General features: G+C 48.0%; 1 protein-coding gene across 5 annotated transcripts in view; it reads left to right on the forward strand.

The window, feature by feature from the left end:
- Nucleotides 1-16,031, forward strand: part of CNIH3 (cornichon family AMPA receptor auxiliary protein 3) — a 285,107-nt gene extending 269,076 nt beyond the window's left edge. For all 5 annotated transcript variants that reach the window (XM_032289389.1, XM_032289388.1, XM_032289390.1 and 2 more), the window contains 3 exons: nt 5,789-5,901; nt 9,880-10,023; nt 14,946-16,031. In XM_032289389.1, coding sequence (XP_032145280.1) covers nt 5,789-5,901; nt 9,880-10,023; nt 14,946-14,973 — 285 coding nt within the window. In that variant the 3' untranslated portion in view covers nt 14,974-16,031. The remainder of the gene's footprint in view (nt 1-5,788; nt 5,902-9,879; nt 10,024-14,945) is intronic.
- The last annotated feature ends 591 nt before the right edge of the window (nt 16,032-16,622 follow it).

The raw sequence follows: 16,622 nt of genomic DNA on the forward strand, positions 1-16,622 counted from the left end.
CTCCTGGGGCAAATAAACCTTAGAGCAGACACACAGCTGGATTATTGCTGTTGAAAACAGGCAAGGACTGAGGTTTTTTATGATTTGAGAGGCAGGCTGTTGAAACAGCCCTTGGTTTCTTTTCCCACTGAGGAAGCTGGAGCTTGGTTCAATCAGAGGAGTCAGGAGACTGAATGGAAAATCAGGAAACCAACTTTGGTTCTGGGTCATTTCATTGACCTTCATGGTAAGAGCAACAAGTTATCCACCTGGGAATGATCATCAGCTAGTGTATGATTATTAAAAATAATAATGATCAGCTGGGTGCAGTGGCTTATGCCTGTAATCCCAGCACTTTGAGAGGCCAAGGTGGGCAGATCATGAGATCAGGAGTTCAAGACCAGCCTGGCCAATATAGTGAAACTCTGTCTCTACTAAAAATACAAAAATTAGCTGGGCATGGTGGTACACGCCTGTAGTCCCAGCTATTCAGGAGGCGGAGGCAGGAGAATCACTTGAACCTGGGAGGTGGAAAGTGCAATGAGCTGAGATCGTGCCCTTACATTCCAGCCTGGGTGACAGAGCAAGACTCCATCTTGGGAAAAAAAAAATAATAATCATGATCACAACACAATAGTGGTGTCTTCTTTTGTTGGAGGCTTCTTCACTTTTGAGAGCACTGTCATTCATAGTACATCCTGTGTCCCTGGCTGGTAGGTGTGGCATTTTACTGATGAGGAAAATAAGACTCAGCATGGGAAGCTGCTTTTCTAAATATCAGACAGTTGATTATTATATAACTGTAGGAATTTATATAATGCTTTGAGACACTGGGCTAACATATTGAGACTTACGGGATTACAGCTGTAAAGCTTGTTGTCTGAGCTGACAGGGGGATTCAGAGATGGGTGGAGACTCTGAGTCTCACAGCTCCCACTCTCATAAACTCAGCTCCAGGAGCTTCCCCGTGGCTTCCGTGGCTGTGAGTTTTAATGTGTGTTCCCAGGCATGCCGACGCCAGCCCCTCAGAGATCCTATGCCCTTGGGATGCATGGTGAGAGCCAGGAGCAGGTAGATCTCCAACACCAGGGGCGCTTGCTGCCTCTCCACCTCCCTTATCTTCTCCCTTCCCCTGGTCTTAGGGAATTCCCTTTTTCCACCAGGGAGCATTATTCGCTTGCTTCAACTCCAAGCATCCCCTTTCTACTTCTTTTCCTTCGGGCATAAGAAGAATCTCTCCCACAACCCCTAATGCCCCTGTCTACCACAGCAGTAAAAATAAGACAGGACTTGGCACGTGATTCCATTATTCTCAGAATCTATAAAGGGTACCAATTAGCTGCAGGTCATTGATGGGATAAAGCAGCAAACAAATGGATACATGAATGAATGAGAGGATGCATAACTAAAAATAAAATATTTAGAATGCAGACAAGTAAGTAAAATTCCTAGAAAAACAAGATTGTGAATGACGGCTTAATGCTGAGCTGAGCTGAGCATGGCTTATACTGCTCTGTTGGATGGAGGGCACGTGTGAACAGGGATGGAAACCTGCTAGAAGGTTTCTGCACCAGCCTGGGGAGGAGGTCCAGGGCCCAGACCAATAGGGGCAGGAGAAATAAACAGGGAGGAACAAATGCAAGTGGCAGTGAAAAAGCAGGATTTGGCAACAGACTCACACGGAGATTGATGAGGAGTCAGAGATGGTATGGTTAGCAGAAGTCAGAAATTTAGGAGATGAAGTTTGCAGGTACTGGGAAGAATGTGAATTTAAGCACAAAGTGGTTGTGGAATATCCAGATGGAAATGTTTGCAAATGAAAGCTGACCATTAGCACCTGGGCAGGAAGTCAGGACAGGTGGAATAAAGGTAGCATTGATGAAGTCCTTGCCTGATATTATTAATGTCCTTGAATAGGGGCCCTTTGAGGTGGCCTTGTTAAGGAGCCACCCCAGGCCAGTGACTTCCATCTCTCTCTGCTTTTGCTTTCACTGTTCCACTTCTAGAATGCCAGCCTCCACTTCCTGCACGTGGTTAAGGTTTACTCGCCCTTTCCAATTTCCCTTTGATCACAAACCTTCTATGATCCCCCTGGTTGGAATGAATTGCAGTCTTTCAGTAATCCCACAACACTCATATTGAGATTTAGGATTTATAACTCTAGAAAGCAGGGTATAATAATACATGGCAATTCAATAGGCTGTGGCTTGCATGAAACAGTTTCTCCCTTTGTTAGTGAAAGAATGAGATTGGCACCAGTCAACAGCTTCTCTTATTAAAAAAAAGTGTTTTCCAAAGCTAAGACATGACTCAGGGTCATGGGGCTGTGATGAGTGCTTGCATCAGCATTTCTGTATTTTGCCTGGAAACTTCAGGGGTGGTCTTTATGTAACAGATATTCTCCGAATTGGGAGGGAACACTTGGTCTGGCTGCCCACACACATGAATAAGCATTATGCTTGCCTGGTGGTTATTCAGCCCTGCCTGAGCATGTCCGGTGACAGGGAGCCGTATCCTGCCAGCCTCGATGTCTTGTTAAGGAAGGGCCAGGTGGACAGTTGCGGGAGGATAAAGAGTAAAGAACAAAACTTTGCTTTTTCCATTGATTACTCATTCTGGGCTTTGCTGACTGTATCATATGAGATCGTTTAAATCATGCCATGGTAAAAAAACAACATCAACTCTTGGCAGCTTAAAACAACACAGGTTTCTTTATTGCTCACACTCTAGTCAATCACGAATTGCCTGGGGGCCGCGTTCCTTACTTGTGGCGTACCCACCACCCTAAATGCTTTTTGCTTCATCAGAGGAAAAGGAAAAGAGACTGGAGCATTTTGTATCAGCCGTTAAATGGTCTGGCCTTCTCTCCACATCACTTCGGCCCACAGCCCATTGGCACCCTCAAGCCCTGAGAGCTGGAAAATGAGACCTTACCACCTTCCAGAAGGCTGAGTGCTGGGTGTGAGTGGAGGGCAGCTGTAATGGCTATGACACAGGCTTCATGCAAATGACCTGGCTGATTTCCATTTGGGTTAGAAGGAAGAGGTTCCCTGTCTCTTCCACATCGTTGTGACAAGGAGCAGCTGGGGAAGTAGGCAAGGACCACTGTGTGCATCAAAAAGTCACTATTACTCCTAGAAGTCCCTGGATTAATAATTGGAGGAGCCTCTTCTATTTGTAAGGATCCTGTTCAGTGTGGTAGATAGTAAGAGGTCATCTTGCGAAGCCACCTGAAACGGCAGAATAAATTCTTCAGCTTTTTTCCCACTCTCCAAAAGGCTGGAGACCTCCGGGACTACCTGGCCTCCACGAAGCAGTTTTCCTTTACATGGAGACAGTGATGAATCCTCCCTGCTTGAAAGGTTGCAGCCTCCACAATAAATCAAACCCCAAAGAGAGATGAAGCAGGGGTGATTAAGAGTGGGACCTGAAATCTAAACTGTAATCAGAGATTTATCATTGGAATTGGAATTGGAGATGGAGCAATAATTAACATGTTTGGAGATGATTCAGGCCCACCCTGGGCCTGAATCATCTCCAAACATGTTAATTACCTCAGCTTAAGTGGCTGAAACTGATGATTAGAAAATGTAAAGATGTGCGCAGTGGAACTCACAGCCACTGCCTCCCGGGGCTGGTGCTCCCAGCCCTGAGAAAGTGGGCTTTTTTCTTTGGATGGGAGGGGGTAGGATGGTGCCTTGGCTAGGGGCAGATGGGGTTGGTAAGCACAGCTCTGAGGTCCTATAAGGAGATACAATAGGGACATGCGTGTCCCCTCCTGCCAGGTGGTTGAGATTCAACAGAGGTTGGCTGTGCCTGGTTCACCCACCCAGGGTCACCACTTCTGGAATGATGGCTCCTTTGCTCTGATTCCTCAGGTGACTGCCTGAGAAATCTACAGTGTGGGTTAATGCAATTCATCTGCACTGGTCTTTGAGAATAAAGGAGCTGCCCCATAGTTACAAAATGTCTTACACGTGTGCTGTGCATGTCTTTATTTTTAATGTGTGCGTATGTGTTTCTCCCTCTGTGTCTGCCATCTGGGATAGTTAGCTCAGCTAACTAAAGTGAGAGACCAAAGTCATGGTCCATACCCAGATGGGGTGGTTTGAGGGAGTTTGCTCTCCACCCAAAGAAATCTTAGTTCATAACCACAGGCTGGATATCTAATGCCAGCCAGCCATGTTCCGAACATGTGCACTTGGTGAGGTCAATGCACTTTACCAAGTATTTGTTAAGTCTGCTAACTGCCATGCATTGTACAAAGGTGCTTTGCAAATGGAAATGAGAAAAGAATAGACATTGGCTAAGATGGCTTGCAGAATGCTGGACAGAGGAGTCTGTCTGCACTGGGAGGTGGGAAGAGGATGATGACTCCACAATGGATAGATTACGGAAAGCACTCCTGGGATAGGGTCAGAAAACATGCTGTGGGGCCCAGAGGTACAGGGGAAGGTGAAGGAACAAGGGAGCAAGGTGGGGTGGGGAGAGCTCCCATTAGAAAGTAGCATTTGAGGCCGGGTGCGGTGGCTCATGCCTGTAATCCCAGCACTTTGGGAGGCCAAGGTGGGTGGATCACCTGAGGTCAGGGGTTCAAGACCAACCTGGCCAACATGGTAAAACCCTGTTTCTACTAAAAAATACTAAAATTAGCCAGGCATGGTGGTGGGTGCCTGTAATCCCAGTTACTGGGGAGGCTGAGACAGGAGAATTGCCTGAACCTGGGAGGCAGAGGTTAGAATGAGTCGAGATCACGCCACTGCACTCCAGCTTGGGAGATAGAGTGAGACTCCATCACACGCACAAAAAAAGAAAAAAAAAAGTGGCATTTGAGATGGGCCCCCAAGGATGTTTGAAAAGATTTTGAGGGGAAGACCAAAGCATCCATGGTAGCCTAAGCAATACAAAGTACATTTATATGTTACATGAATAAATATATTTAGTAACGTATGTCTACATCTTCCTCTATAAGTGGGTAAAATGATGCATTTATATCTGCAGCCTTCCCTACTGCTGGCCTAGGGGCCAAATTTCTTCCTGACAGTTACCCTTTAGCTTACAACTTTGATTTTTGATAAAATGTATGTACCCTTGGGAGAGGCTTTTCAATGATTTTAAGCTCCTTTTACCCGTTTATACCTGTGCGGCTGGATTGGAGGCGGGAGAGCTTAGTCTTCCTGCTGCTCACTTCCTAGCATCAGGCCTTTCCTGGTCAGGGTCAGTTTCTTCCCTCTTCCTCCAGAGGCTACAGTGTCCTTCTTCATCATTGCTAATTGTTCTTTCTCTTATGTTCCTCTTTCTCCATCCACCATCAGGCAAAATGCCTACCTCCTGGGGTGGGCCATGTTTTCTTCACCCTTCTATGTTTGTGATAATCGTACATACTCACTTTGGGTCTGTGATACACAGGAGCCAGAAAAACAAGAGTGGGGCAGTTATGGATTCATTAGAAACTCTAGCAGTATTTCTCCTAGTGGTCCTGCCTTGGGTCAGGTGGCACATGGGCTGGACCAACTCTTCTAGTCTTCCCAGTGGCCATCTGTGGGTGACCCCCTAGGAGCAAGTGCGGTACTCTGTTAATAGTAAGTAGTGCACTGAGGGCTTGTGTCATCTGGGTTTGGGTATAATAAAAAGAAGAGTGGCATGAAAAGAAGAATATATCAGAAATGGATCTGTCCTGGGCTGGCGACTCTGTGTTGCTGCAGGGAGGGCCTTCATGTCACCAGCCTGTGAGAGGCAGTGTCCAGGCTGCCGTAGAAGGAGTGGCTTTTCCCTCTAACCTAGGGCTGTGTCTCTGCTCCCTCTTCAGCTGGTGCTGCCAGAATACTCCATCCATAGCCTATTCTGCATCATGTTCCTGTGTGCGCAAGAGTGGCTCACGCTGGGGCTGAATGTCCCTCTACTTTTCTATCACTTCTGGAGGTAAGTCGGACTGGGATTGGCCTATCCTTTCTCTTTTCTGCCAGGGCAGCCTGCTGTCCAGTGATGATGCCCCCCAAATAGACAGCATCTAGTGCCTTCCACTCATCCCTTCCTTTTTGGGTCTCTCTCTTTAAAGCTCCTTCCTAAGCTGCTCTCAGGCAGCAGGTCCAGTAAGGGAGGGCCCTTCTTGCTGGTTTCATTAGCCGCAAGCCATGCCTTTGGGTCCGTGTTAAAAGCAGCTAGAGTAGCATTACAACAGCCAAAGAGTGGGACCAACCCAAATACCCATCAACTGATAAATGGAGAAACAAAATGTGGTATATCCATACAATGGAATATTATTTGTCAATAAAAAGAAATGTAGTATTGATACATACTGCAACGTGGAACCCTAAAGAAAATATCAGTGAATGAAGCCAGACACAAAAGGCCACATATTTTATGACTCTATTTATATGAAACATCCAGGATAGGCAAATCTATAGAGACAAAGTAAATCCATGGCTGCCGGGGGCTGGTAGGGAATGAGAATAGGGAATGACTGCTAATGGGTCTGTGGTTTTCTTTTTAGGGTGATGAAAATGTTCTGAAATTAGATAGTGATGATGGTTGCACAACTCTATGAATATGCTAAAAACCACTGAACTGTACAGTTGTACACTTTAAAAGGGTGACTTTTATGGTATGTAAATTATATCTTAATAAAATAAAAAGCACCTACCAGATGGGCTGGATTTTCTGGGACAGTTATAATTTCATATATTCTATTCCCTGCTAAGACCATGCGTCAGATCACGTGATTCTTGGATTTTTGTAAAATAGAGTCACCATATGGACACAGGAGGCAGAGGTGGAGGAATACCAAAGTCGTAGAGAAGATATTTGTGCAGATAAGTTGCCTGCCCTTGACCCTTTGCTGCCAGAGCATTGGACCCCAAAGTGTTTTATCATTATTACTGCACCATAAAATCTGGCTTGAATTTAGCCACACCTAAAACATGTACTCCTTCATTTAGAAAACATATGGAATACATACTACATGCTGGGCATTGTGAGGGATTTCAAGTTAAGTGCAAAGCAAAACCTTTACCCTTAAGGAATGTACATCCTAGTGGCGGAGGGAAATACATTTTTAACAGACGTGTGAGGAATATAGTTAGGAGCATGGAGAAAGAAACACTTGAATTAGACTCAAGAGTGACATTGGAAAAGCATGTTCCAGGGCAAGGGACCAGTTTGCAAAGGCCCAGAGTTCAGAGAGCACTTGGTGTGCTTGAGAAATGGCAGTTGTTCAGGGAGGTTGGATGTAGGGTTCTCGGAGGGAAATAAGGAGAGGGTTGGCAGATAGCCGTGAGTATGGTATGGAGGACCTGAGATGACTTGATAGGGAAGGTGGAATTAATTTATTCTGTAGGTAATGGAAAACTCTCAGAAGCTTTGGAAGAAGACAATGGCATTACCTGAGCTGACTTTTAGGAAGGTGGTCTGAGAAGCAGTGTAAAGGATGGGTTAGACGGTGAAATATTGAGGATCCACTGGGAGGTTATGGTGAGAACTCCGGGTAGAGAGATGAGACAGCCTTGACCCAGGTAGTGGGAGTCAGAATGGTGAGAGAACAAGAGAACCCATGGAGGTGGACTGGACGGGCCTTGGCCCATACATAATTGGGTGCAGGTGAGGGAGGGGAAGCCTCTAGGCTGGGTGGCTGGGTGGTTGATGGTGCCATTGACCAGGGCCAGCAGGGTAGAAGAAATCTCAGGTTTAGGGAGGAAGAAAAAATATTTGTTTACATAGAGAAGCCTCACTTTAAGTAAAGGCAATCTGCATCCTCTGAATTAGACGTCAAATAGAAGTTATGGCATGGAAATGTATCGAGTCCCCAGTCGGGATCCAGGATTCACAACAACCAAGTGAGGGGGATTTCGTTTTCTGTGTTTGACACATGGGGACACAGAGACTCACCGAGTTATGTCAGCTGTCCAGCGTTGCTCATCTCGGATGTGGCTGGGCCGAGGTTCCACCCCACCTCTGTATGAATCCCAGTCCAAGTCCCTGTTGTCTGACACACTGCCCCAGGGGCTGGCTCTTCTCCCCAGGAAAGGAGTTTGTCCCAAGTTCCTTCAAGCAGGGGGCTGTCAAGCCAGGGCATTGGAAATGTGGTTAATTGGCCACGCATGGATCAGGGCACTGCTTTGTAGGGCTAGTGCTTGTCCAAGAGGGAGGAGAAGGAAAGGCAGCCAGTGTCCTTAGACTTTGAAAGTTTATCTCTATGGGAAAAGGGAGGGGCTGTAGTCTCCTTGCCAATAGGGACTTTGTCTCACCTCTTTTTGAATCCCTGACAGGAACTAGTCTAGTTCCTGGCAATTAGTAACTTTTCAGAACATGAAAGAAAAAAAAGAATGAGGATGGGAGGAGTCCTTTAAAAATCAGAACCCTTGTGTATCCCTTTTCCCCCTTTCCACTCTCCTTCCCTTCCGACAGGTCCAGTCCAGTGACATGTCTCGTACAGAGAAAGTCCCCTCCTGCTCTGGCTCTTAGTTTGCTTAAAGGAAATAGAACTGTCTGCTGTTGACTCAGTACCTGTTCTTCGCAGGTTGTTTCCCTTCACCGCTTCACATAATGGCCACAAAAGCCCTTTGAGGTAGGCGATTCCATCCCCATTTCACAGAAGAGAAAGTTGAGGCTCAGACAGGCTCAGACCCAAGGAAGGTCAGTGTAGTGACTGGTGACTGGTAGGGCCTTTGCTCTTCCCATGGAGCCACTTGGCTACCCTGCCCCTCTGCCTCTACTTAATGAGGTCACCTGGGAACAAAACCACAGTGACAGCAAATAGCTTTTGAGATAGGCTCCCAGGAAGAGGAGAGGTGAGTGGCCTGGAGGGCTATGAGCTGGCAGTTGTCATCGAATCTGGCTTGTGATTTCTTTTCAGCACAGTGTCAGTGACAGATAACGTCAGTGCAATTCTCTGAAGGGGAAGGAGGAAGGAACTGCGATGCCGGATCTGCGAGCTGCTACATTGCAGGGATGTTCTTCAAAGCCAGTGGGATTCATCTCCCAGCTGGAGCCCTCTCCCTGGGCCCATGCTCACCACTGAGAACCACTGTCTGTCCCGGAGTCTAGGAAGCCATTTATTTGCACTCCTGGCCTCTGGTGCCCTTACCAGAATGACTGAAAAAGGAACTCGCTGAAAGATTCCAGCTGCACTTTGTGGCTGTGGCCAAGGGTCCTGGGGGCAGTGTCCTGAGGGCAGTGACCACTTCCCAGGGGCTCAGGAGGCTCAGACTCCTGCCCCAGGTCTCACCAAGCCTGAGGGCTCCCCTCCTCAGGGGCTGTGGCCAGCTGAGCCTTGGGAACTTGGTATTTTGAAGTAGACACAGTTCATGTTATCTGCTCTGCCTCCTCCTCTCCCCCACCCACGTTCTTCCGCTCACCCAGCTGCCGTCAGAGGCAGCTCCCTCCCCACAGACGGCTGATGTTCTTTTTGAGTTCTAGGTCCCACTATCAAGAAGGGAAGCACCTGTAAACTGCTCTGCACTCAAGAGGGAATAGGATGTCCTGAAGTATTCAGGATTTTCAATGAGGGTCTGTGTAAAGTAGTTCGTAGGGTAGAATGGAGGCACGGTGGTGTCCCAGCAGTGGCGGTATAGCCCTGTACCTCTGCCTACACCTGTCCTGAGAGGAGGCTCTTCCTCAGACTTCCAGGCAATGCCAGGTGAAACATTTCCCCTTCTGTTGGAGCAGCTTTGTATATTGGTGAAATTGCCCTGATGCCAGTGATCGAAGTATTTGGGGACTTACTACCTGCTGGAAGATAGTGGCTGAGCCAGTTTCCAGCAGCACCGGAACTGTAACTTGGGCAGAAGGCAGGCAATTGCTTGGCAGGGATTGCTCAGCAGAAGTCCTGCTTCAGAAGGGCTTGCCCGGGTGATGCCACAAGTACCAGGACCTCAGAGACAATGCTGTCCTTTCTCCCTGCAGGTATTTCCACTGTCCAGCAGATAGCTCAGAACTAGCCTACGACCCACCGGTGGTCATGAATGCTGACACTTTGAGTTACTGTCAGAAGGAGGCCTGGTGTAAGCTGGCCTTCTATCTCCTCTCCTTCTTCTACTATCTTTACTGGTGAGTGTCTGCCCCTCCTTGTGGTTTTGACTCCTGCAGCACATGGAAGGGAATTTCAGGCTGGCCTCGGGGAGGTGGCCTTTGGGAGAGGGCCTGTGAGGGTGGCAGTCATGGCCAGTCGGTGTGGTCCCAGCTGTCTGACTGGCTCAGGAGCAAGGGCTCCTTACTTAAACAAGTAAGGGGGCCAGAGATCCTGTAGGAGGCCTTGCCTGCTGCTGGCACACCCTCAGGGCCACACAGTGAAAACTCTCTCAACGTCCCTTGGAGATAACTGGTGAAGTGCAGTTGGCTGCTCCTCCTTCCCTGTAGGGCTTCTGCCTCTCACAACTCTTCAGCTTAGCCCACCAGGCTGCCTGTGGCCCCGGGGACTCATCCTTACTGCCGCTTTCCCCCTAGCCTGTTTGCAAGGATTCTTGGGAGCCATAACAGAGGCCCCAAACTCCCTGTCCCAGCCCCACAGTGGCTGTCACGCTTCATAAAGTGGCATTTTGGGTTGCTAAATGCTTCATTTACAATTTCCCCAATATTATATAACACCATTCCAATTAAGAGAAACCTGCCGACTTTGCAGTCCTGTTCAGGAATCTCCTCTCTTTTCACCTCTCCGCTCAGAACGTCCTAACTAAGCAGATAGCTATAAACAGACTGTCTTGTGGTTTGACACGCCAGAGAATGCCTTTTCTGAAAATGCCTCCTTCTCCTTCCTGCTCCTCTTTGGCTTATCTCTGGGGACTCGCTTGTCACTTGCGATTCCATTGTTACCTGTGGCAGGGCCATGGTGACCTCTAAACCTTCCAGTGATGTCTCCAAAAGGGCATGGTTGACAGCAGCCAGGGGAAGAAGAGGAGGGGCTGGGATGTTGGACTCCACCGCCCCCCCATGTTTGGATTGGGCTGTGGCTGGTAAGAATGTGGCTGCATTTGTCTGGCATTTATAATTTTTAATTTTTAAAAAATTTCTATTTAAAGATGGAGTTTCACTGTTTGGCCCAGGCTGGTGTGATCACTGCTCACTGCAGCCTTGAACTCCTGGGCTCAAGCGATTCTCCCTCTTTAGCCTTCTGAGTAGCTGAGACTACAAGTGTGTATCACCATGCTTGGCTAATTTTTTTTTTTTTTTTTTTTATTAGACGGAGTTTCGCTCTTGTTACCCAGGCTGGAGTGCAATGGCATGATTTCAGCTCACCGCAACCTCCGCCTCCTGGGTTCAGGCAATTCTCCTGCCTCAGCCTCCTGAGTCGCTGGGATTACAGGCACACGCCACTGTGCCCAGCTGATTTTTTGTATTTTTAGTAGAGATGGGGTTTCACCATGTTGACCAGGATGGTCTCGATCTCTTGACCTCATGATCCACCCGCCCCGGCCTCCCAAAGTGCTGGGATTACAGGCTTGAGCCACCGCGCCCGACCCTTTTTTTTTTAATTTTAAAATGTTTTGTAGAGACGAGATTTCACTATGTTGCCCAGGCTGGTTTCGAACTCAAGTGACCCTTCTGCCTCAGCCTCCCAAAGTTCTGACATTTAAAAATGAGCCAGACTTTGCACTCAGAGCTTTACACGTATTGCTCAATTTATGAGATACATGCTATCCTCGTTTGCCTATGAACTGAATCTGAGAAGGTAGATAATTTTCCTGAAGTCACAGCCAATAGTATCTGTAAGTAGTCCATCCTGGGTCCCGATTTCAAAGACTGAACTCCTTTTTCCTTTTTTTTTTTTTTTTTTTTTTGAGGGTATCACTTTGTCTCCCAGGCTGGAGTAAAGTGGCAGGATCATAGCTCGCTGCAGCCTCGAACTCCAGGCTCAAGGGATCCTCCTGCCTTAGCCTCCTGAGTAGCTGGAATGATAGGCATGTGCCACCGTGGCCGGCTAATTTTTGTATTTTTCTGCAGAGACAGGGTTTTGCCATGTTGCCCAGGCTCATCTTGAACTCTTGGGCTCAAGTGATCCACCCGTCTTGGCCTCCCAAAGTGCTAGGATTACAGGTGTGAGCCACCGTGTCCAGTAGCTCTTAACTGCTGGCTGTTTTAGAATACTCTAGAAAAGTCTTTATCAAAGTGAGTGGTAAGGAAGGGAGGAAGGTGTGCTTTTTAAAAATGCAGGTTCCTGGGCTTGTAGCTACTTATTCAAACTTTCTAGATCTGGGCCTCTGCATTTTAAACAAGCTCAGGACAATCCTGATGCTCACCTCGGTGGCTCTGGAGCATTCTGCTTGGTTCTGTCTTCCCTCCCCTTTGCGTCCCTAGTGTGTGCAGACTCTGCGGGGCACTCCGGGGTGTTACTGCTCCAGCTTGCAGGGAGCCTGATTGTCTTTGAAGCCTCGGGAGATTTCCCCGGTGCCCAGTGGGTTCACCTAAGTCTTTCTGACTCCAAGTCTGAACTATTTAACATCCGAAGGCTTGTCAGATGGGTTCCTGTCTTGGGAAACTACTGAGCATGGACAAAGCCGTCATGGGCTTAGCGACTTGACACCTTGGAGGTTAGGTGTCTTCCCTGCAGTGTGCTCAACCCTGCTCTCTTTGTGGAGCCACAGACTTCCCCTTCTGCAGGGTCATGGGCTGAGTGGCCTGTCCCCAGAGACAGCACTGTCTTCCCTCTAAGCCAGCAGAACGACACCAGCGTTTTCATTAGCTCCTGCCCTTTAGCCTGGGATCCACCTCAGTGTGGATGAAGATGGAGGCAAGACATTTCCCTCATTTCAGTTTTGCGCAGGAACTGCTGGAGCCGAGGCGTCGCCGGGAAGAAGGCCTATGAAATCACAGGGAGGGAAGTGACTGTGGGTGCTCAGCTGCGGGGGTGGGAGGGGGCGGGGTGGGGTGGGTTTGGCAGCTTCTCTCGGTTAGATGGGCATGATCGTTCTGAACCGAGTATGTTCCAGACATTCTGTTTGACTGTCCTCTAGTTCATTACTTCAGTTTGGCCCTGCCTTCATGTTGCATGCGCTAATTACTTTGTTTCTAAAACACAATTGGAAACGGTCAGTTCCTGCAGCCTCACGGGGACCCTGGGTGGCGGCCACCGACATCTACGTTCTTTGTTAAATCTGGCACCTTGGTGCCCTTCGGGGCTCCTTTAAAGACTCTGTTTCTCCCACCTCAGGAGCTGCCGGTCCCCCAGATCCAGAGCTGGTGGAGAGCACAGGAGCATCAGCACAGGCCACCGTGGCAGGGAGGGAAGGGGACCCATGTGGGTGCAGAGCCACGTCTGAACTGAGCTCAGGGCTAGAGGCCCACGTAACAGCAGTGGGGAAGACGGGCTTGATGGTTACGGTTTGAGCCTCCTGGGGGGCTCCTGAGGACCTTGGAGAGGTTAAGAAATGTGTCTCAAGTCCCGGCCAATAATTGGCGCCATCTGGCTTCAGAGCCTGTGCTCTTTCTTCTATCCTGCTTGAACCACATGGCACTCATCAGCCCACTTCTCAGTTTGCCTTGTGGATCAGGTGATATTTGCGGGTTGTGTTAGAAGGGGGCGAGCTGATGCAGATACTAGCCAGCCAGCCCAGAGTGCACAGTGTCTGCTCTGCAGAAAGATTTTTTCAAACCTAAAGTAGTAGGACTACCCTCCTGCACAGTTATTCTGGATCATGCCGCCCCCCTCCTCAGGTTCATTTCTCTTCATCTACAATTATGTTATTTATGGTTGACTTGTTCCTTGATGCCAGGGACCGTGTTGGTTTCATTCACCTCTGCGTCTGCAGTGTCCTGGCCCGTGCCTGGTGCTCACTGAACCCTCGTGGTCTGCTGCTACAGCTTAGCTGTGTGCTTCCTCAAGGCAGGAATTGGGGCCGCACACTCAGCATTTTTCCCAGCACGGAGAATAGTGTCTGGCATGCAGCAGGTGCTCAATAAACATTCAATGAAAGAATGAATGAAAGTGAGTAAACAAAAGTATCCACATGAGGCTTAGTACTATCATGCAAAAAGCTCTGGCTTTGGAGTTAGGATGTGGCTTCTCCCCCTTCTGTGACTAGCTGTGTGACCTTGAGCAAGCCACTCCCCATCTGGCCCTCAACTTCTCCAAGTAGAGCAAGTCCCTCTTGCTCCAGGTCTGACCACTGGTTCTCTGTGCACATGAGGTGTGTCAGGTTCCCGAAGCTGGAATTTCAGCTACTCAGAAGAGCTCACTGGGCCTCCACCGCTCCACAGGGTTAGAAGTAAAACCTATTCATTTCTTTCCTTTGGTTTTACTTCTTAGATGAGTCTTTTTTTCTCACTATAATGTGAAAAGGTGGTTGGGCTTTTTTTCTGATAGACAGAGGTATATTTTGGCACAGATCGTTCCTCAGCTTTGCAAAATTAACCTGAAGTTCTTACCAAGAGCACAGGGTACATGTCCCCTTCATCACCACTCTTAGTAGTATTGGGGCAATACTTAAGGTCACATGCTTTTAATGTATGTTTAATTCCTGGAGCCCATTGAAAATAGGAGAGCCAGGGAATTACCCAATCAAGAATTCATTGAGTTCTCGTGCCCAGAGGGCTTATGTTCCCACACTGGCCTTTGCAATAGTGCTGATGATCTTTTCGCCAGCACTAACATATTATCCAGCATCATCTGGGAGGCCCTGGACACAGCCGTCATACAAGCGTGTGGTGGCTAATGGCATAAAGCATCCACTGCACCCCCACCCCAGGCCTGCCCTGCAATTGCATGAAAAGAAAAACCAACCCTAATCATCATCCTGATGAGAATAATAATAGGCACTTAGCGCAATCACATCTTTTATCCAAGGGACACAATATGCTCTCCCCAAAAATGTTTATTCCAGCGTTGTGGGAAGTAGAAGGGGCACAGCAGTGGAGTGGGTGAGATACTGTAGTGACAGGAATGAGGGAGAAGCCAAGGGGTCCCTCTCCTGAGGGGCAGCCTGAGTCCTCTGTGGGCTTCCACTAATCCCTTCTTTTCCTTCTACTTTTGCATTCAGCATGATCTACACTTTAGTGAGCTCTTAACACAAAGGCCATGCACGTCATCAGAGACTGAGATGGGAGAGGCCTGAGACCGAGAGCTGCATTTCTGCTGGTGACTGGAGGAGGGACCAGAATGGGGAAATGTGAGAAAGAGACCTGGCAGGCAGTCTGACGAACGGGAGCTGGGATCACGCAGCAGCTGGGAGCCGACTTAACCCTGCGCATCTGTTGTCGCCCTGTGTGTCAATCGTTGGCGTTCGAATCCCACACATGGGGTCACAGAGCCCTTCTGAACATCAGTGGTGTGGGGGAGTACGTGACGAAACACTAGACCTCTCTCTCGAGAGAGAATTGCTGCTTCCTGAATCCACTTCATTGAACAGCACTTGGCAAGTTCACAGTGGGTTCCTGGGCCATGGGAGCGGAGGCTGGAAGGCTGGAAGGTGCTTGCTAAGGAACAGAACAACCCAGAGTCAAGGCCAAGGCTGCAGGGACCTGTTGAAAGCTGAGGATGGGTGAATATTGGAAAGATGGATTTTTGAAATGTTTGCAACATGTTCAAAGTGTTAGTTCTCCACCACACAAGTTGTATTATTCTTTTGCCACCTCAAGCCATCACAGTCATTTAATGCAAATCAATTGGTCAATGCTAGTCAAAGCTATGTTCTTATAAAAACCCCAGACAGCTCAGAGCTCAGAAAATCCTGTGGAGTGGCTGCTCTGTACCGTGGGCATCCAGCAGCCAGGAAGGGCGACAATATAATTATAACTTCGTTTTATGATGCTGCATCATTTGTACTGGTTAGGTCGACGTGAGGACATCATCTTATTTAGAATTTTCCATTTGGCATTCTCTTTCGGGTGGGAGTTGTGCTGGGGGTTGTAAATAATGACAAGGCTGAGATTTTTATGATGTTTAAATTGGGCGTAATGATTTTGACCTTATTCCCCAAACTTCTTTTTTCCCTACTGTTTAGCATACACAGGCTATTTATACACGTCCCCAGCTCCCATCTGAAACCTGTGACTCAGGTTTATGAATGGTGTTTGTGGAGCAACACATTGTGCGCTATGTTTATTAAAATGCAGCGACAATTTGAGTGTCTCACTTAACTGGCTCTCTCATTTCAACCTATTTACAGGCTGGATTTGTCTACATATGGTTGGAAAACTGATAGGAAGAAAAGGCAAATTTTCAAAAAGGCATCGTGCTACTAAAAATTCTGTGGAAATCAAAAGGCAGACTTTTACTCTGAGGTTTCTGATATAAAACTGGAGAATTTGAGGTGGTGATTTTTGGAAGAAGGATTCCCCTTGGCCAGTACCTTTTTTACTGACCAGGTAACTGCTATTAGGGATACAGTTACCTTTGGGGCTGCTTGGGCCTGGCTTTGAATTAATTCCTGAGAAGACTGAGGGCCCTCATCCGGCAAGGCAAGCCTTGGATTGCAGGCTGCAGGTGCTGATCTAACTGCACAGCCGTCCTGCAAATGCAGCTGGATGTAGAAGGTGAATGGTCCATGTTACTTCTCACCGTGGAGCTGTTTTGTTTTTATACTCTGCCTCCTTTCAAAACGATTTGAAGTGGTTCAAAACAGGAGACACAAGTACACAAAGACCATTAAAATGAAACCAGAATTTTTTTTTTTTTTCTTTGAGACAGGGTCTCACTCTGTCACCCAGGCTGAGTG

Source organism: Sapajus apella, unplaced genomic scaffold (assembly GCF_009761245.1).
Source record: "Sapajus apella isolate SASKATOON/1434 unplaced genomic scaffold, GSC_monkey_1.0 scaffold22, whole genome shotgun sequence".
Lineage (NCBI taxonomy): Eukaryota > Metazoa > Chordata > Mammalia > Primates > Cebidae > Sapajus > Sapajus apella.